General features: G+C 41.0%; 2 protein-coding genes across 3 annotated transcripts; one reads left to right on the forward strand and one right to left on the reverse strand.

Moving 5' to 3' along the window:
- Positions 1-283: 283 nt before the first annotated feature.
- On the forward strand, positions 284-12309 carry rogdi (rogdi atypical leucine zipper). Of its 2 annotated transcripts, XR_004342460.1 has the most exons (12): positions 284-495; positions 1690-1761; positions 3325-3407; positions 4729-4783; positions 4862-4942; positions 5844-5939; positions 6035-6133; positions 7440-7553; positions 7636-7685; positions 8358-8484; positions 9787-11039; positions 11101-12309. XR_004342460.1 is itself a non-coding variant. In XM_032588119.1 (11 exons), the coding sequence occupies exons 1-11, from the start codon at positions 421-423 to the stop codon at positions 9826-9828; spliced, it is 894 nt and encodes a 297-aa protein (XP_032444010.1). In that variant the 5' UTR covers positions 284-420; the 3' UTR covers positions 9829-12309. The 2 variants fall into 2 exon arrangements, 1 of the variants encoding a protein (XP_032444010.1); XM_032588119.1 differs by having other exon boundaries at positions 9787-12309.
- A 1225-nt stretch (positions 12310-13534) lies between these two features.
- smim22 (small integral membrane protein 22) lies at positions 13535-16855 on the reverse strand. Its single transcript, XM_032588123.1, has 4 exons — positions 16742-16855; positions 15470-15635; positions 15079-15155; positions 13535-13866 (listed from the first exon to the last, which is right to left on the reverse strand). Exons 2-4 carry the CDS (start codon positions 15597-15599, stop codon positions 13819-13821), a joined length of 255 nt encoding a protein of 84 aa, XP_032444014.1. The 5' UTR covers positions 15600-15635; positions 16742-16855; the 3' UTR covers positions 13535-13818.
- Between the last annotated feature and the right edge of the window lie 132 nt (positions 16856-16987).

Here is a 16987-nt window from a genome sequence, read left to right on the forward strand (position 1 = left end):
TTTAAACTCTTTCAGCTCGAGAAGAGTGTTTACAGACAACTTAAATACCAAAATTCTCATATTTCTAAGACAAATAGGACAGAGAAAAAACGATTACCTGCACACGCACAACAGATCCCTCAAACGTCCAGCTTTCAATTGTCTTTAAAGTTACACGTATGTAGAATTTTGATGAAAGCCAGTTAATAGTTAATGCGGAGTGGTTACTGTCGGTCACAGAGGGCTTATTTTTATGTTTATTGTAAGAAGATTAATTTTGCCTGTCATCGGCAATATCATTTTCGACAGTTTGGAACGCAACACATCCTCCGCTCAGCTAGTGGACTGCAAAAAAAAAAAAGGGAAAAAAAGCAGTGATCCCAGAGAAAAGACTGTCTTGCTAAACTCCTCAACCAGGGTTTGTACTTTGGCCGCAGGAAAATGCTGCATCCGCAGAGGTCCCTGTCCGAGCTGCCGAAGATGTCCGCGGCCAGTCAGGTGGAAAGAGCCGTGCTGGTAAGCTCCTCCGACCGGGAGACACACAGCGACTACCTGCTGAAACACACAGTTAGCTGTCTGATCCTTACCCAGCCGATAGCATGTCGCTTTCGGGACATTTTACTGTTCAGTTCCTGGTCGCAGCAGCGCGAGACCATCCTAAATGTCGGTGAGGCGCGAGGGTAGCAGGAGCTCGCGCTGTCACCGCTGTTGGACCGAAGGCCCGGTGTGACAGCAGAGAGCATCACTGAACATGGAGGCCAGTAACTGAGACCAATGGATCCAAAATACACCAATGCATAGCTAAGATGTCTGGTGTTTATTAAATCATTGCTCAATGTATTAATTTAACCTCAGCTTAAAGCAAAACACTGAAAGGAAGAACCCGTTTGTCTCTTTGGGTCCACAGTCTCTTGTAAAACTATTCCCACCAACGGAACTGTTCCACATCTTGCCTCACTGCTGGGCTGAAAGGAATCATCGAAAGCAAGTGATGAATTGATTTTTGAGATAGTTATTAACTTTATCGCCTAATTGTGAATTGGAAAATGCAGACTCGAAAAAGGCCATTTGCTGAAAGAACAACATACTAGAGCAACAATTAAGCCAAAGCTGTGCAAAAATATGTTGCATATAAGATGTATAAAACTTCTTTGTCTGTAAATATGTTCCATTCAAGACTCAAGTGCCATAGTTCTAGCTTCTCACAGTTCAAATTGTTGTTTTTTTATTTCTAATTCACATTTTTTGCTATCTAATTAATTGTTTTATCGAAAAAAAACAGTGAATAGAAAGAGCTAAGCTATCAAGTGGAACAGACTTATATATATATACATGTATATATACGTATATACATACATATATATATATATATATATATATATATATATATATATATATATATATATATATATATATAATAGCTCAGACTTAGCAGTGATTCCTTCTAGGAAAAAGATTCATCTATACATATATCAAAGTGTATAGATGATGAATTGAACAGAGCTATGTGTGATATGCAAGGCTTGGGAATTTGTTTTAAAACCTAAATGAAAATCTGATAAAACACATTGAGGTTTGCAGTTGAAATATGACAAAATGTGAAAAAAGGAAAAATAAATGTCTAGGTATCAGTACTTTTCCAATCTGTAAGTAGCTTCCAGGTGCTTGTATTAATGTTCTAGGGGTTAATTGTGTTTCTCTTCTCTGCAGGAGGAGGAGTTTAACTGGCTGCTGAAAGAAGAAGTGCATGCTGTCCTGAAGCAGCTTCAGGAGATCCTCAAGGTAGGAGTTGAGCTCAGTGCCAAGCAATAAAACAGTTTCAGGAACTTATCAAGAAACCGAGAAAATATCAATAAGATTAACAAAGACCTCCATTATTTAACCATTTCAACTCCAAGCATATTTTAGTTCTCTTTTAGTGCTTGAAAGAGGAATGAAATCTTTTTATTATAAAGGATTATATGGAAACTTTTGGTCTATAATATTTAGGATGGGTAAATATTAATATATTTGTTAGGAAGAATACTAACATAATAGCCCCTTGTTCAGAAGTAATGTGTTTTTAAAATAAAAAGAACTTGGAGAAGATGATCACAGGAAGCCGAAGAATCCTTAAGACTGTCGAATTTTGAGGCAACAGATTGGGATGCGCTGTGCCAGCCACAGAGAGGACATCAGTGCTATGAGTGAGTGTGGGAATGACGATATACGCTTCTGTGTGGACAACGCTAGCTCGACGCTTCCCCAATAATAAGCTCGATGTCACCGGTGACATGAAGGAACTTCTAAACAAGGAAACATAGCCTTTAGTGAGGAAGACAAGGAGGGAATTAATGAGGAGTACACTGAAGCAACTTAGACCTGTGGTTCCCAAAGTGTGGGGCTGTGCCATTGCAGGGGTGCGCAGGAAGCGGTATGGATGAATGAAAAAAACCCAAAACAATTAACACAATAAGTGTTTCACTGTAAAGATGGTTTGTAGTGTGTTTTGTTGCAACCTGAAGTGTGAAATAAACTTCAGTGGAGTTTGAAAGCAAAATACTTGTTTAGGTTTATGTCAGGTTGAGCGATGTGTGCCCAGATTTTTTATTTTTTTTGGGGGGGGTGGGTGGGATTTTATTGTAATCCATAGGGGGGCCCAGAAAATCTTTGGGAACCACTTGGTTAGACACAGTAAGGATGTGTACAGGAAGGGGCTGGAGAACAAACTCCTGCAGAACAATATAATCGATGTTTGGTCAAGGATGAGGAAGATCACAGGCTTTAGGCAGAAAGATTGATCTGTAAGTAAACATTTATTTATACAGCAACTTTTACTGGTCAAATATCAAAAAGGCCTTTACAATGCAAAAAAGTGTAAAAGAACTCAAAAGATAAGATTAACATCACACAATATAAAAATAGTTAAACTCTACTCTGAATGCATGTTATCAGCTGTATTCACAGAATCAAGACGGTTCGTGGTGGCAACACATTGCACAGTCTAGGGGTTACCACTCTAAAGATAAATGCTCTCTTGTCTCAAAATGTGTTCATGGAACCATTAACAGACTCTGACTGGAAGAAATTGGACTGCAAGAGTATGTAGAAGGTCAAGGAGATGGGTTGGGGTTTGACCACATAAGGCTCTAAAAGTCTAAGAGACTAAAATTTTAAGATGAATTCTTATTATTTATCTTGGGAACTATATTTATTTGATTTTCAGTGGCAAAAATGTTATTTTCTACCTCACTTGAATTCACCTGCCTGTGGTACCCATCATGGCTGGCTGTTGGAGCCCCACCTCTAGGACAGAGTCATCCAGTTGGTCTGTTGACTCAGTTGTTTGTTGGTTCTTGTTAACAGGAGGCGTCCAGACGTTTCTCCCTGCCCACTCCGGGCCTGGAGAGTCAGCTCAAGCAGGAGAACTTCATCCTGGGCAGCTCAACGTAAGCTTTAAAAGCCCCACTGTTTGTTTTGAACCGTTCAGCTGGTCTACTGTTACACGGCCTTCCACTGGGTCAGCTGTAGTTTACAGTAAGCAGACAATGTTTGTTAGATAACAGTGGCTTTCTGTGTGATGAAGTGGCTGTCTGCCTTACCTCATATAATAAGTCACTTACTTAAACTGAGCTAGTTTTGTCTGTTTATGACACGAAGATTCAGCCAATCTGAAGCAACCAAGGTTCTAAAATAATTCAACTTTGACCGTGAATATGTCTTTTCAGCCCCTGTTGTCTTCTTTCTTTATTTCTCTGAAATGTGCCTTTAAGTTGTTTTAGTGCTCATACATTTGAACTTTTCATTGCTTGCTCACTAATTTTCTCTAACAAAAGCCTTGGGTAGAGCTGCAGCTAAAAATGATCTAAGTAATCAATTATTAATTAGATTTAGAAAATGGACACATTCATTTAACCACTTCAATTTATTTAATGCAATAAATTATGCAATATTAAAAATACCTAAAATATTTAATTGTATAATGAAATTCCTTTTCTAAATTAGAAAAAAAACCCATTTTATTGGCTTCCTTTAGTGAACACGCTTGATCAAAGGATGAAGCTGAAGTTTAAAACAATTTCTTCTGATGTCAACATGTGAAAAGCTCAGTCCTTTCTGCTTGACTTAACATCAATACAGTGTATTGGGTTGATCGGTTGATTAATTTTTGGATTAATAGATTAATAATTAGACAGAAAAAGGTGCTTAATAGGAGATTTATTTCCAGAATTTGAATGAAGTGAGGCCAAAACTGTTGCTTGAAGAGTTCTGGGTGGAACAGATTTATATCCTAAATGCAAACTGTATATATATTTTTGTGCAGTATTGTCTTAATTGCCTCTCTGAGTGTGTAGTCTGTATGCGCCAGTAAACAATTAATTGATTACTAAATTAGTTGACGATTATTTCAATAATCAATCAATCTGATCAATCTTTCCAGCCCTAATCCGAGGAGTAAAGAGGAATGAATGCAAATGGATGTCTCACTTTTAAGACGTACATTTGTAAAAATGCTTTAAAACGCTGTATTATTTTTCTTCAACTCTACAATCCTGTGCTACTTTGTGTTGGTCTGTCGCCTTGACCACTGTAACACATACTGGATTTAATGGTTTTAATGGGACAAAAATAGGTCAAAATGTGTGGATGCTGTTCTGCACTGGATATGTTGGAAGTCGACTTGTTTCTGGAGCTTCCCAGTTTGCATTGCTCTACGTGTCGTCATGGTGACGCTTGTGAAAGGCTGACCTCTTGCCTGTGTGTTTGCAGCATGGATCAGGTGAAGGGAGTGCTGACTCTGCAGGGAGAGGCTCTGACTCAGGCGGTGAGTAAACAGCGTTTGCTTCCTGAAACGCTGATTGAAGCTGAATGACATTTCTTAATGTTGACCTTTGCTCTGCAGGACATAAACCTGAAGGTCGCCAAGAGCAGCCAGGTCCTGCACTTTCAGTTCAGGGAGGACAAACAGTGGAAGCTGCAGCAGGTACCGCTGCTGCCCGTCACTTCAACACATTCAGCTGACAGAAAGGCAGCAAAGATCATTTCCTTCAACAAGATGTTAGTTGTTTCACAGAGTCATGCACTTGGAAACAATTTTAACAACATAACTGTGTTATTATTTTACTATTTCAATTCTATAAACACAGCGATAAACTACAATTGTCTGTCTACAGCAATTAAAGTTTCCTTGAGGCTTTTTATCACACTAAAAAGTATAAAATAATCCGGAGTTTAATTAAATGTATTCACTGGGGGAAATCTCACTTTAAAAATACACACCATGACAAGTCATTGATGGTTAACCAGTCCTTCCAGGAAGTTGCAGTTGTAGCCATTGATGCAAATTCACTCAGCATTTACAATTTTTTTCCGCCTACTCGCTGTGTTCACCAGTCATCGCAACTCCTCCGCAAATCTGACCAATCACCTGAAACTTATCTGTGTTTTCTCTTTTTCTGTCCAATCACTGCAATGCCGTAGAATTTTGACCAATCCCCTAAGCCCCATTCTAATTTAACTTCCGGTTTCATGACGTCTCTTGAAAGTCGAACCTGCAAGATGAAAGCATGTGTGATGCTAAATGGTAACATTTGCCCCCCTCGCCTCCCTCCTTTTTTTACAAATCCCAAGCTCCTGTATCTTGTTGCAAAGTTACTTTTAAGTTATCGCTGTCTTATTTCAAGTTTACTAACATATTTTGGACTAGAAACTACATAAAAAAAACTACATAAAAAACACTTGGTAAGAGTTGGTGTTTTTGCAGTGAAGATAAGAAACTGTGAAGTGAAAATGTACCTTGAGCATGTAGCATGATGACAAGACCAGCTGGAGGTTGAGATGGACGTGGGTAAAGTCTGACTGCTCGGTTCTCCATGGTCCCTCAGATCCAGGACGCCAGGAACCACGTGAACCAGGCTCTGCTGCTGCTGAGCAGCCGCGACAACACCTACCAGTTCAAGACGGGCGCCGAGGTCAACAAGGTCAGTTTCTCTGAGCTCAGCCACACCTCGGCGCACAGCCGGACGTGGCCGACGGCGGTAGTCATAACGACCGGACGGCTCTGTTCACTCTGCAGCTCATGGACGCCGTGATGCTGCAGCTGACGCGAGCACGAAACCGCCTCACCACCCCGGCATCATTGACTCTTCCAGAACTGGCCACCAGCGGTCTGATGGTACGGCCGGCGTTTTTAAGAATCTAACCAAAACCTCGCAAAAGTACACGTGTGCCTTGAAACTTTTCACATTTCAAGCAGAGCGGCTCATTGTATTTGTTTTATTGGGATCTTATGTGATGGACCCACAAAATTTCGTGCACAGCTGTGAAAGCAGTAAATCCAGTCGGAGCAGTTTAGTTCAGTAGTGATCTAATCAGTGAACAGAATCCAGCTGAGTGGGATTTAATCTGAGTGTTCTGGTTCTGCCCAGAACAGCTGATCTTAAATCATTTAAAAAAGTTAATAAAGTCTTAAATTTTGTCTATCTGTATACTGTTTAGTCTTGCATATTTTATGTCATTTCTATTTTTTTTTTCCTGTGGGACTTTTCAATCAGGCAAAAGTTTAACTCGCATGCAGACATCTTCGTTGCATTTTGACTCACCGCTAATATACCTCAGCTAGTTAGCCAGGTTTTTTTTTGCATCTACGAGCAAATGTATTGTCCAGTTGGCTGGACAGTGTCCGTGCACTACTTTGGATATACAGGTCTTAAATTCCATTCATAATGGTGTCAAAAAGGTTTAAAAAAAAAGTCTTAAATTTTAGTTGCAGAACACCTGTGACAGAACATTAGAGAACAACCAGCAACATGGAGGACAAGGCAGGCGAGTCAGGGAGGAAGCTGTGGAGAAGTTTAAAGCAGAGTCACCTCATCTGGACATAGAGAGGACAGACCAGCTGACCTACCAGGACATGGAGGTCTACAGGTTGAGTTGAAGGGAAGATTGAGAGAGCAAATTCAGTTGGATTGGTTCCATAAAGTGTTTACTGAGAAGAGCTGAAAATAAATCCACTCAAACGGTTTCCAGATATTTTTTTCCTTTTCTTTTATTACTTTTTTTTTTTACATTGAGTAGACGACCAAAGCTTGATGTACATAAACTCAAGGTCACACTTCTGTGAACTATTTCAAAATTCCTCCACTTTAATGTTTCCAATTGTGAGGACATATATGGGGAAAAAAACAACTGGAACAAGAACAGAGTGAACAAGGAGACATTACGCCTTGTGTACAGAACCAAAGGAAATTAGTTAGCCAATAGAACCAACTCTTTGCTATTTTTCGTATTTTTATTCTCATCGACCATTTTCCTTTGTCATAATTTTGCGTTACTGCATGTCGCCCCGTCTCATCAGATCCCAATAGAAAACACTGCAGGTTCTGGTTGTAGTGAGTGTGTGTACCCGTCTAGGGTGTGTGACGCCGTCATTCCTGCGGCTTCCTGTTGCCTCACACCATTTTCTGTCATTTGAACTCCAGAAAATGTTCACTCCCCCTATGCCTGGCGACGTGATGGTGAACTTTTACATCAATTTAAGCAAGCTGTGTCTGACCGTCTACCAGCTACACGTGCTGCCTCCCAACACCACCAAGGTCAGACCCTGTGACCCTGCAGTGGACCTCATTGCTGCTCACCCGGCTGCTGTCTCACTGCTTTCTCTCCTGTCTTCCCTAGAACTTCAAGCCAACAGGAAGCTCTGTGTTGCACAATCCAGGAGCGATGTTGTAAGTTTGATTTCCAGATACGGTCCGTTCGGTCTGAGCTGGTCACTGTTTTTATTCATTGAGCAATAGGAAAGAAACCTTAGTAAGCTAGGCAGGCTACAGTGTTATCACCTTGGCCACAAATTGAAAACCAAAGCAGGAGAGTTCAGCTTTAAGTCAGACCTGAGCTACAAACAGCAGCTTGCCGAGCTCAAATCAGTAAGAGAATAAAGGGCAGTATTATACATTTTCTAGGAACATAGAGCCATTTTATAGCACAATTAAGTAATTATGCCACATTGAGTTGTTGTTATTCTGCTGCTTAAATCAAATATGACTTATAAGAAATTAGATTTTGCAATATAAAGCCTTGAAATTGGGCCTCTGTCTCTTTAAGAAGCTCCTGCTCTTTCTGACCCTCTGCCTCCTGCATATCGTCATGACAACGCCTGTCCATTATGCCATTTAAAGCCATTCTTAGAAGCGTTGGACTGAGAACCTGATTTTTTTTATTTTTTTGAGGTGTTTAAGGTCATGTGGCTCTCTGAGCAGCTGTTGGATGAACAGCTCCAGCTGAGTTCTCAGGAAAATGAATTAGACTGAGACTCAGTCCTGAGTGAAGAGAATAAACGACGCTAACCCAGGATGTCAGCTGCTGTAGGTTGTGTGTTTCATTAACACTGTCTTCCACAGCGAGCTCAACAACAACCGCTTCGAGGTGAGCCACGTTCACAAGGTGGAGTGTGTGGTGCCGTGGCTCAGCGACACGCTGGTGTTCTTCACCATCTCCCTGCAGCTCTGTCAGCAACTCAAGGACAAGGTGGGCCGGCATCACCAGGGCCTCAGCCTGAAGCAGAGGCATTTCTTACAAGGCTGTGTTTGTTTTCTTGCTCCTTTAATTTTTAGATGGAAACTCAAGAGTTTATTCCACTGCATGTTTAATGGGTCAGTGTGTGGTGAGCAGTGGGGTCCAGGTTCTGAGTGAAGTGTCATAGATCCAGACCAAAGCAGAATCATGAAGACCAATATCTCTGTTCCTGCCCCAAACTCTGCAGAACGGCAATGATAATCGATAATGATATCACTGTGGTAGAAAAGTCTGTGGAGGAATGACATCACATTTAATGGTTAACACTCCTCTATATCAAATCCACAGCCTCTTCTGCCTGTATTACCAAAAAGCAACAGCAAACACTAAATCAGTACTGATATGTCTTTGGGTGCGTTCACACCATCTCTGTTCAGTCCGCGTTAATCCGACTCCAATTCGTTTGTCTAGAAAGTCCGCTTCTCTTGGGAAGCTGTGAATGAATAATCAAACCTCGGTCTCAGTTCAGTTGAAGTGAACTCTGATACGTTTCCAATGCATATGTGAACGGCAAGCGGCCCGGAGACGGCTCCAAACGCAGGAAGCAGGCTACAGTGCAGGGCATTCTGGGTAATTACAACCAAAACAAGGACGCTAGTCTAGCTCTAGCGGGGGAAATGACTCATGCTCTTTTGCCAAACGTAAAAGAGAAATCCTCCAAATGCTAAAATCTCATACCACTCCCATTTCCGTTTGCATTTCATGAAGAAGGAAGTTGTGGTCAGCGTCTTCTTCAGAGGTTTTTGTGTCGTTTCTGTCTGTGGTTCTTGGTGCAGCGCCCCCAGAGGCGGGGAGGGGAACAGGTTTCTCAAAGGGTTTGGTTGGTTTGAGAACCACAGCAGCTGGAATGGAACAAATGTTGAACTGAGTCTACCGGACAATCAGGTCTGAAGACACCTTTAGATTGCTGTTTCCAGTTGAATTCATACTTTTCTTCATTTCTCACATTCGGAGCTTGATACAGTCTGGATAAAAATGAAACAAACTGTCAGGTTTCATATAAACTGATCCTTGTTAGGTCCTAGAATGAGGAACTTTGAACTCTTCTCTGATTTTAACTGTTTGAATCAAACAGCAACATTAGCATTTAAAAAGCATTTAAAATTAACCCAAAATAGTGACGACCTGACTGAAGAACCTCATCCCTGAAGCAGCATTTCTGGAGGTCACTAATGGGCCGGTGTGTGTTCTGGATCGGTGTGTGTCTCTGCCGGTTCTGACCCAGTCGCTAACCGGATCCTCTCTCCCCTCCAGATCTCCGTCTTCTCCAGCTTCTGGAACTACAGGCCGTTCTGATCCAGCCCGTCCTCCACAAACCAAACTAACCAATCAAGTGTAAGGGAAACGCTGGAAAGCTTTTATTTTTCTATGTATTCATCATGCAGTCTGTCAAAGTGTTCCGCCACGAGCTGAAAGCAGCCACACACCACCAGATATCAATATTATAGATCAGAATTGAGTTAGGCCAACTGACTTTTATTTCTCTCATATGTGTGTGTGGGGGTGTGTATGGCAACTCATGATACAAACTTGAACCTCTCAATGAACGAATGAATGTGTTTATTATTTAAATTCTTTCATCATGTGGAGCACTAATGTTTGCACTCAGGATGGAAGGACTGAGCATCAAAGTGTTTTCAGGTTTGTCCTGAAAACCCCACATTTCCTCTGATCTCTCTACGTTTTTGCTAGTTTCTGTTTTCCTCCCTCCAACAACACAGTTGTTCTCTGAGATTTACTCAGCTCACTGTTCCTCAGAGGCTCAACGGGCCAGGCTCCTTCTAATGTCTACAAGTTACACAAACGCTGAAATCTGGTGACCCTTAGCCTGTTTCTATCATTATTATTATTATTATTAGCTTGCTAATAATAATGACCAGTGACTGACCAGTTAAAATGTTTTCCAGTCAGTGAACACGGCCCATTTAAAGGGATAGATAATATTTTTTTCAGCGTCGTTGGAGCGAGGGTGTCCAAACTTTATGGAAAGAAAAAAAAACACACTTAAATCAAGCTAATAAAGTTGTCTGATTTTATTATGTATTTATTTTGATAGGAAAGAGATGTTATTCATTGTAGATCCAAAACCTAAAAGGGAGTTTTCATGTTTGCCGTGTTAAAAGAAAAAGCATTTATTGTTTAAATCTGTTCAGGCTCAATTGAACAGATTTATTCTCCAGATTTGAGTCCCTTTCTCTCTAAACACTGGCCATATGTAGCCAAGATTAATAAATTAGATTAAAAAAACAAAGTTGGCCTTTCAGTAAAGGTCTCTTTAATTCTTCCGATTAAAAAAAACAAAACAGCCAACACTCTCTTGTACTGAACATTTTTCACTGTAAGAAAATTATTATTTTTCACTGATGACAAATTAAAAGTCTCCATCTGAATCACCCAGCTGTGCTGGACGGGTGCTGGAAGGGTCAGTTGGTGACCGCACAAAATCCGTCCAATGACCACAAATGGACCCCGGGCTGCAGTTTGGACACCCCTGCCTTAGAGTGCTGGTTTCAGCTGACCACAGCAGATTGTCTGATCCTGGTAGACTCTCTATCAGCCTGAATTCAGATTCAGCAGATCCGGAAGTACTGCCACAAAAAATGTTTTCAGCTTTTATTTTTAGAATTGGACCTCGTTAAATGTTACAGATGTTTAGAGAGCTCGTAATGCTGACAGCGTTCATCATGCTAACTGATGATGTAGCCGAGCATTCTCTCTGTACCGGAAAGATGCAGCTCCTGTTTAGGGAAAAAAAAGGAGAATCCTCGCTACAGGCAGAATCCTACAGCGTCGCCTTAGGGCTGTTGGAGATGGGAGGGAAAGAGGGGTACATTTCTGGCAAAAAATTCAGAGATTTTTACATTAATCTCCAAAATATTCTAGAAAATGTGAAAAATGGGAAGTTTTCAAACTCAGAAATTTCAGCGTTCTTGGAAGCAAATATTTAACTTTTCAAACTCAGAAATTTACTTGCTTTTCTAGTAAGTTTCTGAGATTTTAGTGATTTTTAAAAATTTTTTGCCACAGATCTACTACTCAATTTTTTTTGTCTAAATATGTTGGTTCTGGCTTTATCCAGTATGGCTTCCCCTCACAGAGAATGTAGAGGACTATTTCTTTGCCCCATGATGTTTGCATTGCAGTAAACCAATGACATCACATCTGCTCCCAAAAAACTAACAGCAAACGATTAATAGCAGGAAGAGCTGTTGATTATAGATCTGGAGATACTGGCTAAAATATCAGCAGGTCTGAATTTTACAAAAATTATAAAATGGGAATCAACCAATAATCTCTGATTGGTGCGTCTCTATTTCAAGACTCTTTGATGCTTTAAAAGTCAGATTTTTTTTCCATATTTTGCTGCTTTATTATATCAGATGTAAGCTACAAAGATCGTCCCACAGGGAACCCAGCTGGTACTCTGGTCCATGCTGAAATCTTTCATATTCACTAACACTGCTCTTCTACAGGTTATTAAGTTTCTAACTCCACAGTGTCTGCTGACCAGACAGCAGCAGGAGGAAAACAGTTTATCTTCCAGCTTTGCACACATTCCCTGGATTTAACCCAGCTCTAAGCTATTTGTGTCGTTTGTTTCTGTCCGCTCGGCTCTGTGTTTGTATTTATTATGTTTCCCATGTGGTTAATCTGTGGAACACTAATCTAATCATGAACAAATGATTTCATCACTCTAAGTGTTGATCTGTTTTGAGAAGCTGCCTGTAAAATGAAATGTGGAAAAGATTCCTCTGTGCAATAAAACTCTAAAAGAACCTTGTTTGAGTTCTGCTTTTATGAGTGGATGTTATTAGGATTCTGTGTAACACACACACTTTTATTAAAGAATAGGATTTTTGCATATTTGTTGGAACTGTCAGCATGTTGTAACAACATGGTGACATTTATAATTTGTGAAAAAACCTGAGCTCCTCTGCCTCCTCAAGAACAACCAATCAGAGGAAGGAGGAGGGGCTTAGCGCTGTTAGTCATAATAGTGTATATGCTGTTAAATGTTCTAAAGGCAAATAAAAAACTCAACATTCCAGGAAAACATTATCCGCCCTCATCGGTATCCATGCTAACTAGCCTTAGCATTCATGACAGGCTCCTGTGGGGAACCAGCTGTAGTGAAGAAGAGAGCAGTGACTTTTTTTCACAGGTTATCTGTCTCATACTACACTGTCCCAACATAGCGACACTTTTTACAAAAATGTTTTGTTTGGTTTCAACCCGATCTGTTCTTGAAGTAATTTTATTAGCCACAGCAGACGGTTCTCCACGGTTCCATAATGGTTCCCTTCGAGTTCTCTGCAATCCAAGAACCATCGACATGTTCCTATCCTGATAAGTTCCTTCACGCGATAAGTCATTAATAAACATGCTGCTCCGTCATCCTCCTACTACTTCCTGTCGTCGTCTTTGTGGTTTCTGCCAGTTGTTGGTCATGTGACTCGTGTGTTGCGAAAAAAAATACTTTCACTGCACTTTTGTGAAACAAACCAATTTCGAATTTTGATATGGCAACACACATACACCCAAAAAAATACACACCCTAACAACGAAACGTTTGAAATTGGGGCGTTTCCAATAAACAAATTCATTTCTGAAATGTCAAACTGCACAATCATATGGTCAAAAGAAACCCAGTTGTGACTTTTTCTCATCTGTTCTTTACTTACTTTAAATTCCTGATTTAAATCCAATCAACACTTGTCCCGACTTTAATTTGCAACGTACTAAATTCTGAAGAGCCCAAATTGAATCTCCTGTAGCTTTGCCGTTATTCTGGGTTGCTACCATTCGAGGAAGGCTGGGTGTTTGGGTCAGTAGGACTCGGTCTCACAGGAAGTGGTGACACGGTGTCAGATTCCACTGCAGCTCTGTCTCTGTGTGTCCCATTAAACTCCTCCCCAGTGAAATCCTTTCTGCTCCGTTTGGATTCCTCTGCTGCGGCTCAACACACTCACTGCTGACTGAGCAGCACAGGAGGACACAGAGCCAAACATTAAACTGCTTTATTACTCAATAAAAACATTTAATTAAATTTGAATCATTTTAGTAAATCTACATACAGGTCTCCTAGCTGCTCTGTGGTAACCTGGCAACAAAACCCACAAAGCTGCGAGTGGGAATAAAAACAATTACTAACTTTCCATTTGGGCAAACAAAAAACATTGTGCAGGAATTACATTCTGTCTGAAGCGTTTTGATTCCGGTGTGCGTTTTGGCACAGGAAGAGGATGAGAAGGTTCTGCTCGTCCTCCCGCGGTCGGACCGGGTCGCTCAGGGCTCCATGCCGTAGTTCTCTATGCCGACCTTTCTTCTGCGTGGCTGTTCAGAAAGAACACACACAAAATAATAAACACTTCAGTCAGCAACACACACAACATGTAGCAGTATATGAGTAGCAGTATCAGTGAGCTAGTATTTCTAAAGTGTATTATGTTCTCTTGCATGGCAATATGAACGTATTATTAAAAAACAGCAGAATGCTAAAGCAAAACTATTTTAAGCATTCATTTCTGATCATTTTATTATTTTTTCGCAACTGAAAGCTCAAGATTCGGGTTTATTGATTTAAATATGCAAAATGATTCTTTTTTTACAGAAATGTTAAGCTTTAACTTACACAATCATATGGAGGGTAAGACAGAATAGGTTGTTGCTAAAGAAGCTGAATGTTTACAGATTGCAATATCTAAAAATAAGAGTGGAAAGTTTTGTGGAAGGAAAAAGTCATCGACAAGACAACTGCAGCTTTGAGATGATTTTGAAGTAAAGTTCATCTAATGTTTGATTCAGAGCTACAGCTGTCACTCTGTATGTGTTGGGTCACTCCTCAACCAGAAACACCATCAACAGATGGACCTCTGAGCAACAAGACTGTTGCAATCCACAGTGACGTTTTCACAGTTGTGAAAACTGTGATCAGAGATGATCTGGGGTGCCATGTCACCTGCTGGTTCTGGTCCACTGGGTTTAACAAATTCTAAAGTCAGTCCTGCTGTCTACCAGACCAAAAGTCCAGATGCCTGCTTTAATCACCATGGTAACATCAGAAAAGTGGCCTGACCAGAACTCCATAGAGAATCTATGGAGTTTTATCAAGAAGAAGATGAGAGACAGCTTCCAAAACAACCTGGGCTTCCAGAACCCCAGCAGAACCGGGCCGGTCTCCTCCCCGCCTCGCTGCGCTGATGGAGAAACTCAAGCACAAGGAGCCCAGACCAAGAACCGGGTGCAGATACTGTGCAGCTCATGGACAAACGTTTATACTTTTAAATCTGTCACTGAAAGTGAATATTTGGTTTCCATCAAGTCAGCCCTTCCTGCGGGCCACCCAGGGCCGGCCAAAGCCTTTTGTGGGGCCCTAAGCGGATTTCCATTTGGGGCCCCGCATGCCACCATGTCACCATCAGATGCTTCATAATTCCTAAGATACTTGGTGTGTGTTACATAACTACTGTCATTAGCTTCATTTGTGCTTGTCTTACATCATACCAGAGACATTACTGCTGTTGACTTCAACCTTAGAGTTCTTACCTTTTCATCGTCACAGCAGCCGCAGCAGCAGCAGCAGCACCGGATCAGAACCAGCAAGACCAATGTGAGAACCACGCCTGTGCACAACAGTGACAAGAAGCAGGAAGAGTTCAGGTGTCAATATTTGTACAAAAACCGGAAAAGAATCCTCCAACGTGTGCTTTGGAAACCAAGCTTCAGCTCAGGTATAATTTGAACCTTTGTGATGTTAGCAGAGCTCAGTAGAGCAGCCCAAGATCGTACTCAAGTAAAAGAAGCACTACTTCAACATATTTTTACTCAAGTAAAGGTAAAAAGTAGCCGTCCAAGAAATGATTCCCACTGTTTTGAATACACTAATAAACCAAACTGAACTCCAACATGCTGCCGCTTTGAGCGCCACAGTTCTTACCAATGAAGATAAAGAAGATGGCAAAAGAAGCGATGTCCCAGTCAGACTGGAACATCTGCTTCGACTGCAGTCTGGAGACCACATCGTTGAACTGGTCCTGAAATTCCTGCTGGATGTTCCTCTGATCCATCTCCCAGGCTGCTCCCAGAGAAACACGGACTGAACTCTGCCAGAGAAGTGAATTATTGTAAGAACTATTTAGGACCAGGCATGGACAAGTATGAGATTATGACTGATGACTTAGAGTAAAAACACAAATTGTTCTACATAAGTAAATCATGTGAGCTGACTGTCTTTATTTAAAAGGGGGGAAAAAATCAACAGTGTTTTATACTGATGGTTAAATATCAACACATTGATTATTACAAGTCTAATAATCTGTTAATAGAGGTGGTTGGTATCCAACATGATATTGCCACCACCAAACTTTTTTTGTTTTCACACCATAAGTTTGTTTTTCACAACTGTAAATCAGACGGAAATTTCCCCCCCCATTTTAGTAACTGAAGGAAATCTAAAGTAACTTCCTCTGACCGGCAGTGTGCCGCTCCGGTGCTGGTCACTATGTCCAGTAGATGTTCATCCATTTTATCAGTGAATGCTAACAGTTCAGGTCATAGTGGGTTTGTCCTGGTTGGGTCAGGAGAACAACAGTGGGCTGTCAAGGCTGCAGTTAGAATTAGTGAGAAAGTTGATTGAAGGGATGACACCTTCTCGCATTCTTGGGAAAGTTTCATCTTTAAGCCTGGCTTTATATCAGCGAATCACATCTCAATCTTTGGGGAAATGCTGAGGACGTCAGAATGTTTGTAATGAAAGGTTGGTGTTTTTAATTAATATAGTATATGAACACAATTGAGTATTGATTTGGTGTCAATAGGGCTCATGACCTGGAAGTTACTGGGGTTTTGTTGTTGTTGTTGTTGTTTTTCCCTCTTCGTGTTTCGACCGACTGTAAATTTGTTGACGGTCCCTAAAGGAACCTCCGCTTTCTGCAGCGAGAACACGGAGCCGAGAAATCCGCCGTCTGTGCAACAGCCCACGGTGTGAAACCCGCCCCACTGACGGCAGGGAACCACGGAGCGAATATCTGAGGAGCATCCGACCTAAACCAGCTTCACCGCGGGCCCTGAACTGACCTTTGTGGAAGTTATTATCATTCATCCGACTGCTGGCAGCGATAGATCGGAACTATCTTTTAAATATTCATTTCTTCAGTAAATACAAGCGTATTCTTTATAGTCTAACTGAAATAACCAGAGTCAAACCTACCTGTACGAAGAGTCGCTTATTGTTTCTTTTTTTTTTCCTTCCGGGTACAAAGATTTTTTTTTTTTATAGTGTTGCACCTGTTGGTGCTCCACCCTCCTGACTGAAACAGGAGCAGGTAAGGGAGTGGGTGTGGCAGGATCAGGGCTCCGGGATGACTGTGACGTACCACTTTGCGTTTCTAAGAGTCATTTGGAGTCAGATATAGATGGTTTAAATTGTTTTTCTTTTTATTTAAATACTCCATTT

This window comes from Xiphophorus hellerii, chromosome 16, assembly GCF_003331165.1.
Source record: "Xiphophorus hellerii strain 12219 chromosome 16, Xiphophorus_hellerii-4.1, whole genome shotgun sequence".
Taxonomy (NCBI): Eukaryota; Metazoa; Chordata; class Actinopteri; order Cyprinodontiformes; family Poeciliidae; genus Xiphophorus; species Xiphophorus hellerii.

Bases quoted from the DNA above. Each gene is read 5' to 3' on its own strand.
- smim22 (XM_032588123.1), bottom strand. From the start codon at position 15,599: ATGGATCAGAGGAACATCCAGCAGGAATTTCAGGACCAGTTCAACGAT. The intron at 15,156-15,469 runs GTAAGAACTGTG...TGTTGTGCACAG, and splicing joins CATCTTCTTTATCTTCATTG to GCGTGGTTCTCACATTGGTC. The intron at 13,867-15,078 runs GTAAGAACTCTA...CTTTCTGAACAG, and splicing joins GCTGCTGTGACGATGAAAAG to CCACGCAGAAGAAAGGTCGG.
- rogdi (XM_032588119.1), top strand. From the start codon at position 421: ATGCTGCATCCGCAGAGGTCCCTGTCCGAGCTGCCGAAGATGTCCGCG. The intron at 7,554-7,635 runs GTCAGACCCTGT...TGTCTTCCCTAG, and splicing joins TGCCTCCCAACACCACCAAG to AACTTCAAGCCAACAGGAAG. The intron at 7,686-8,357 runs GTAAGTTTGATT...TGTCTTCCACAG, and splicing joins CACAATCCAGGAGCGATGTT to CGAGCTCAACAACAACCGCT.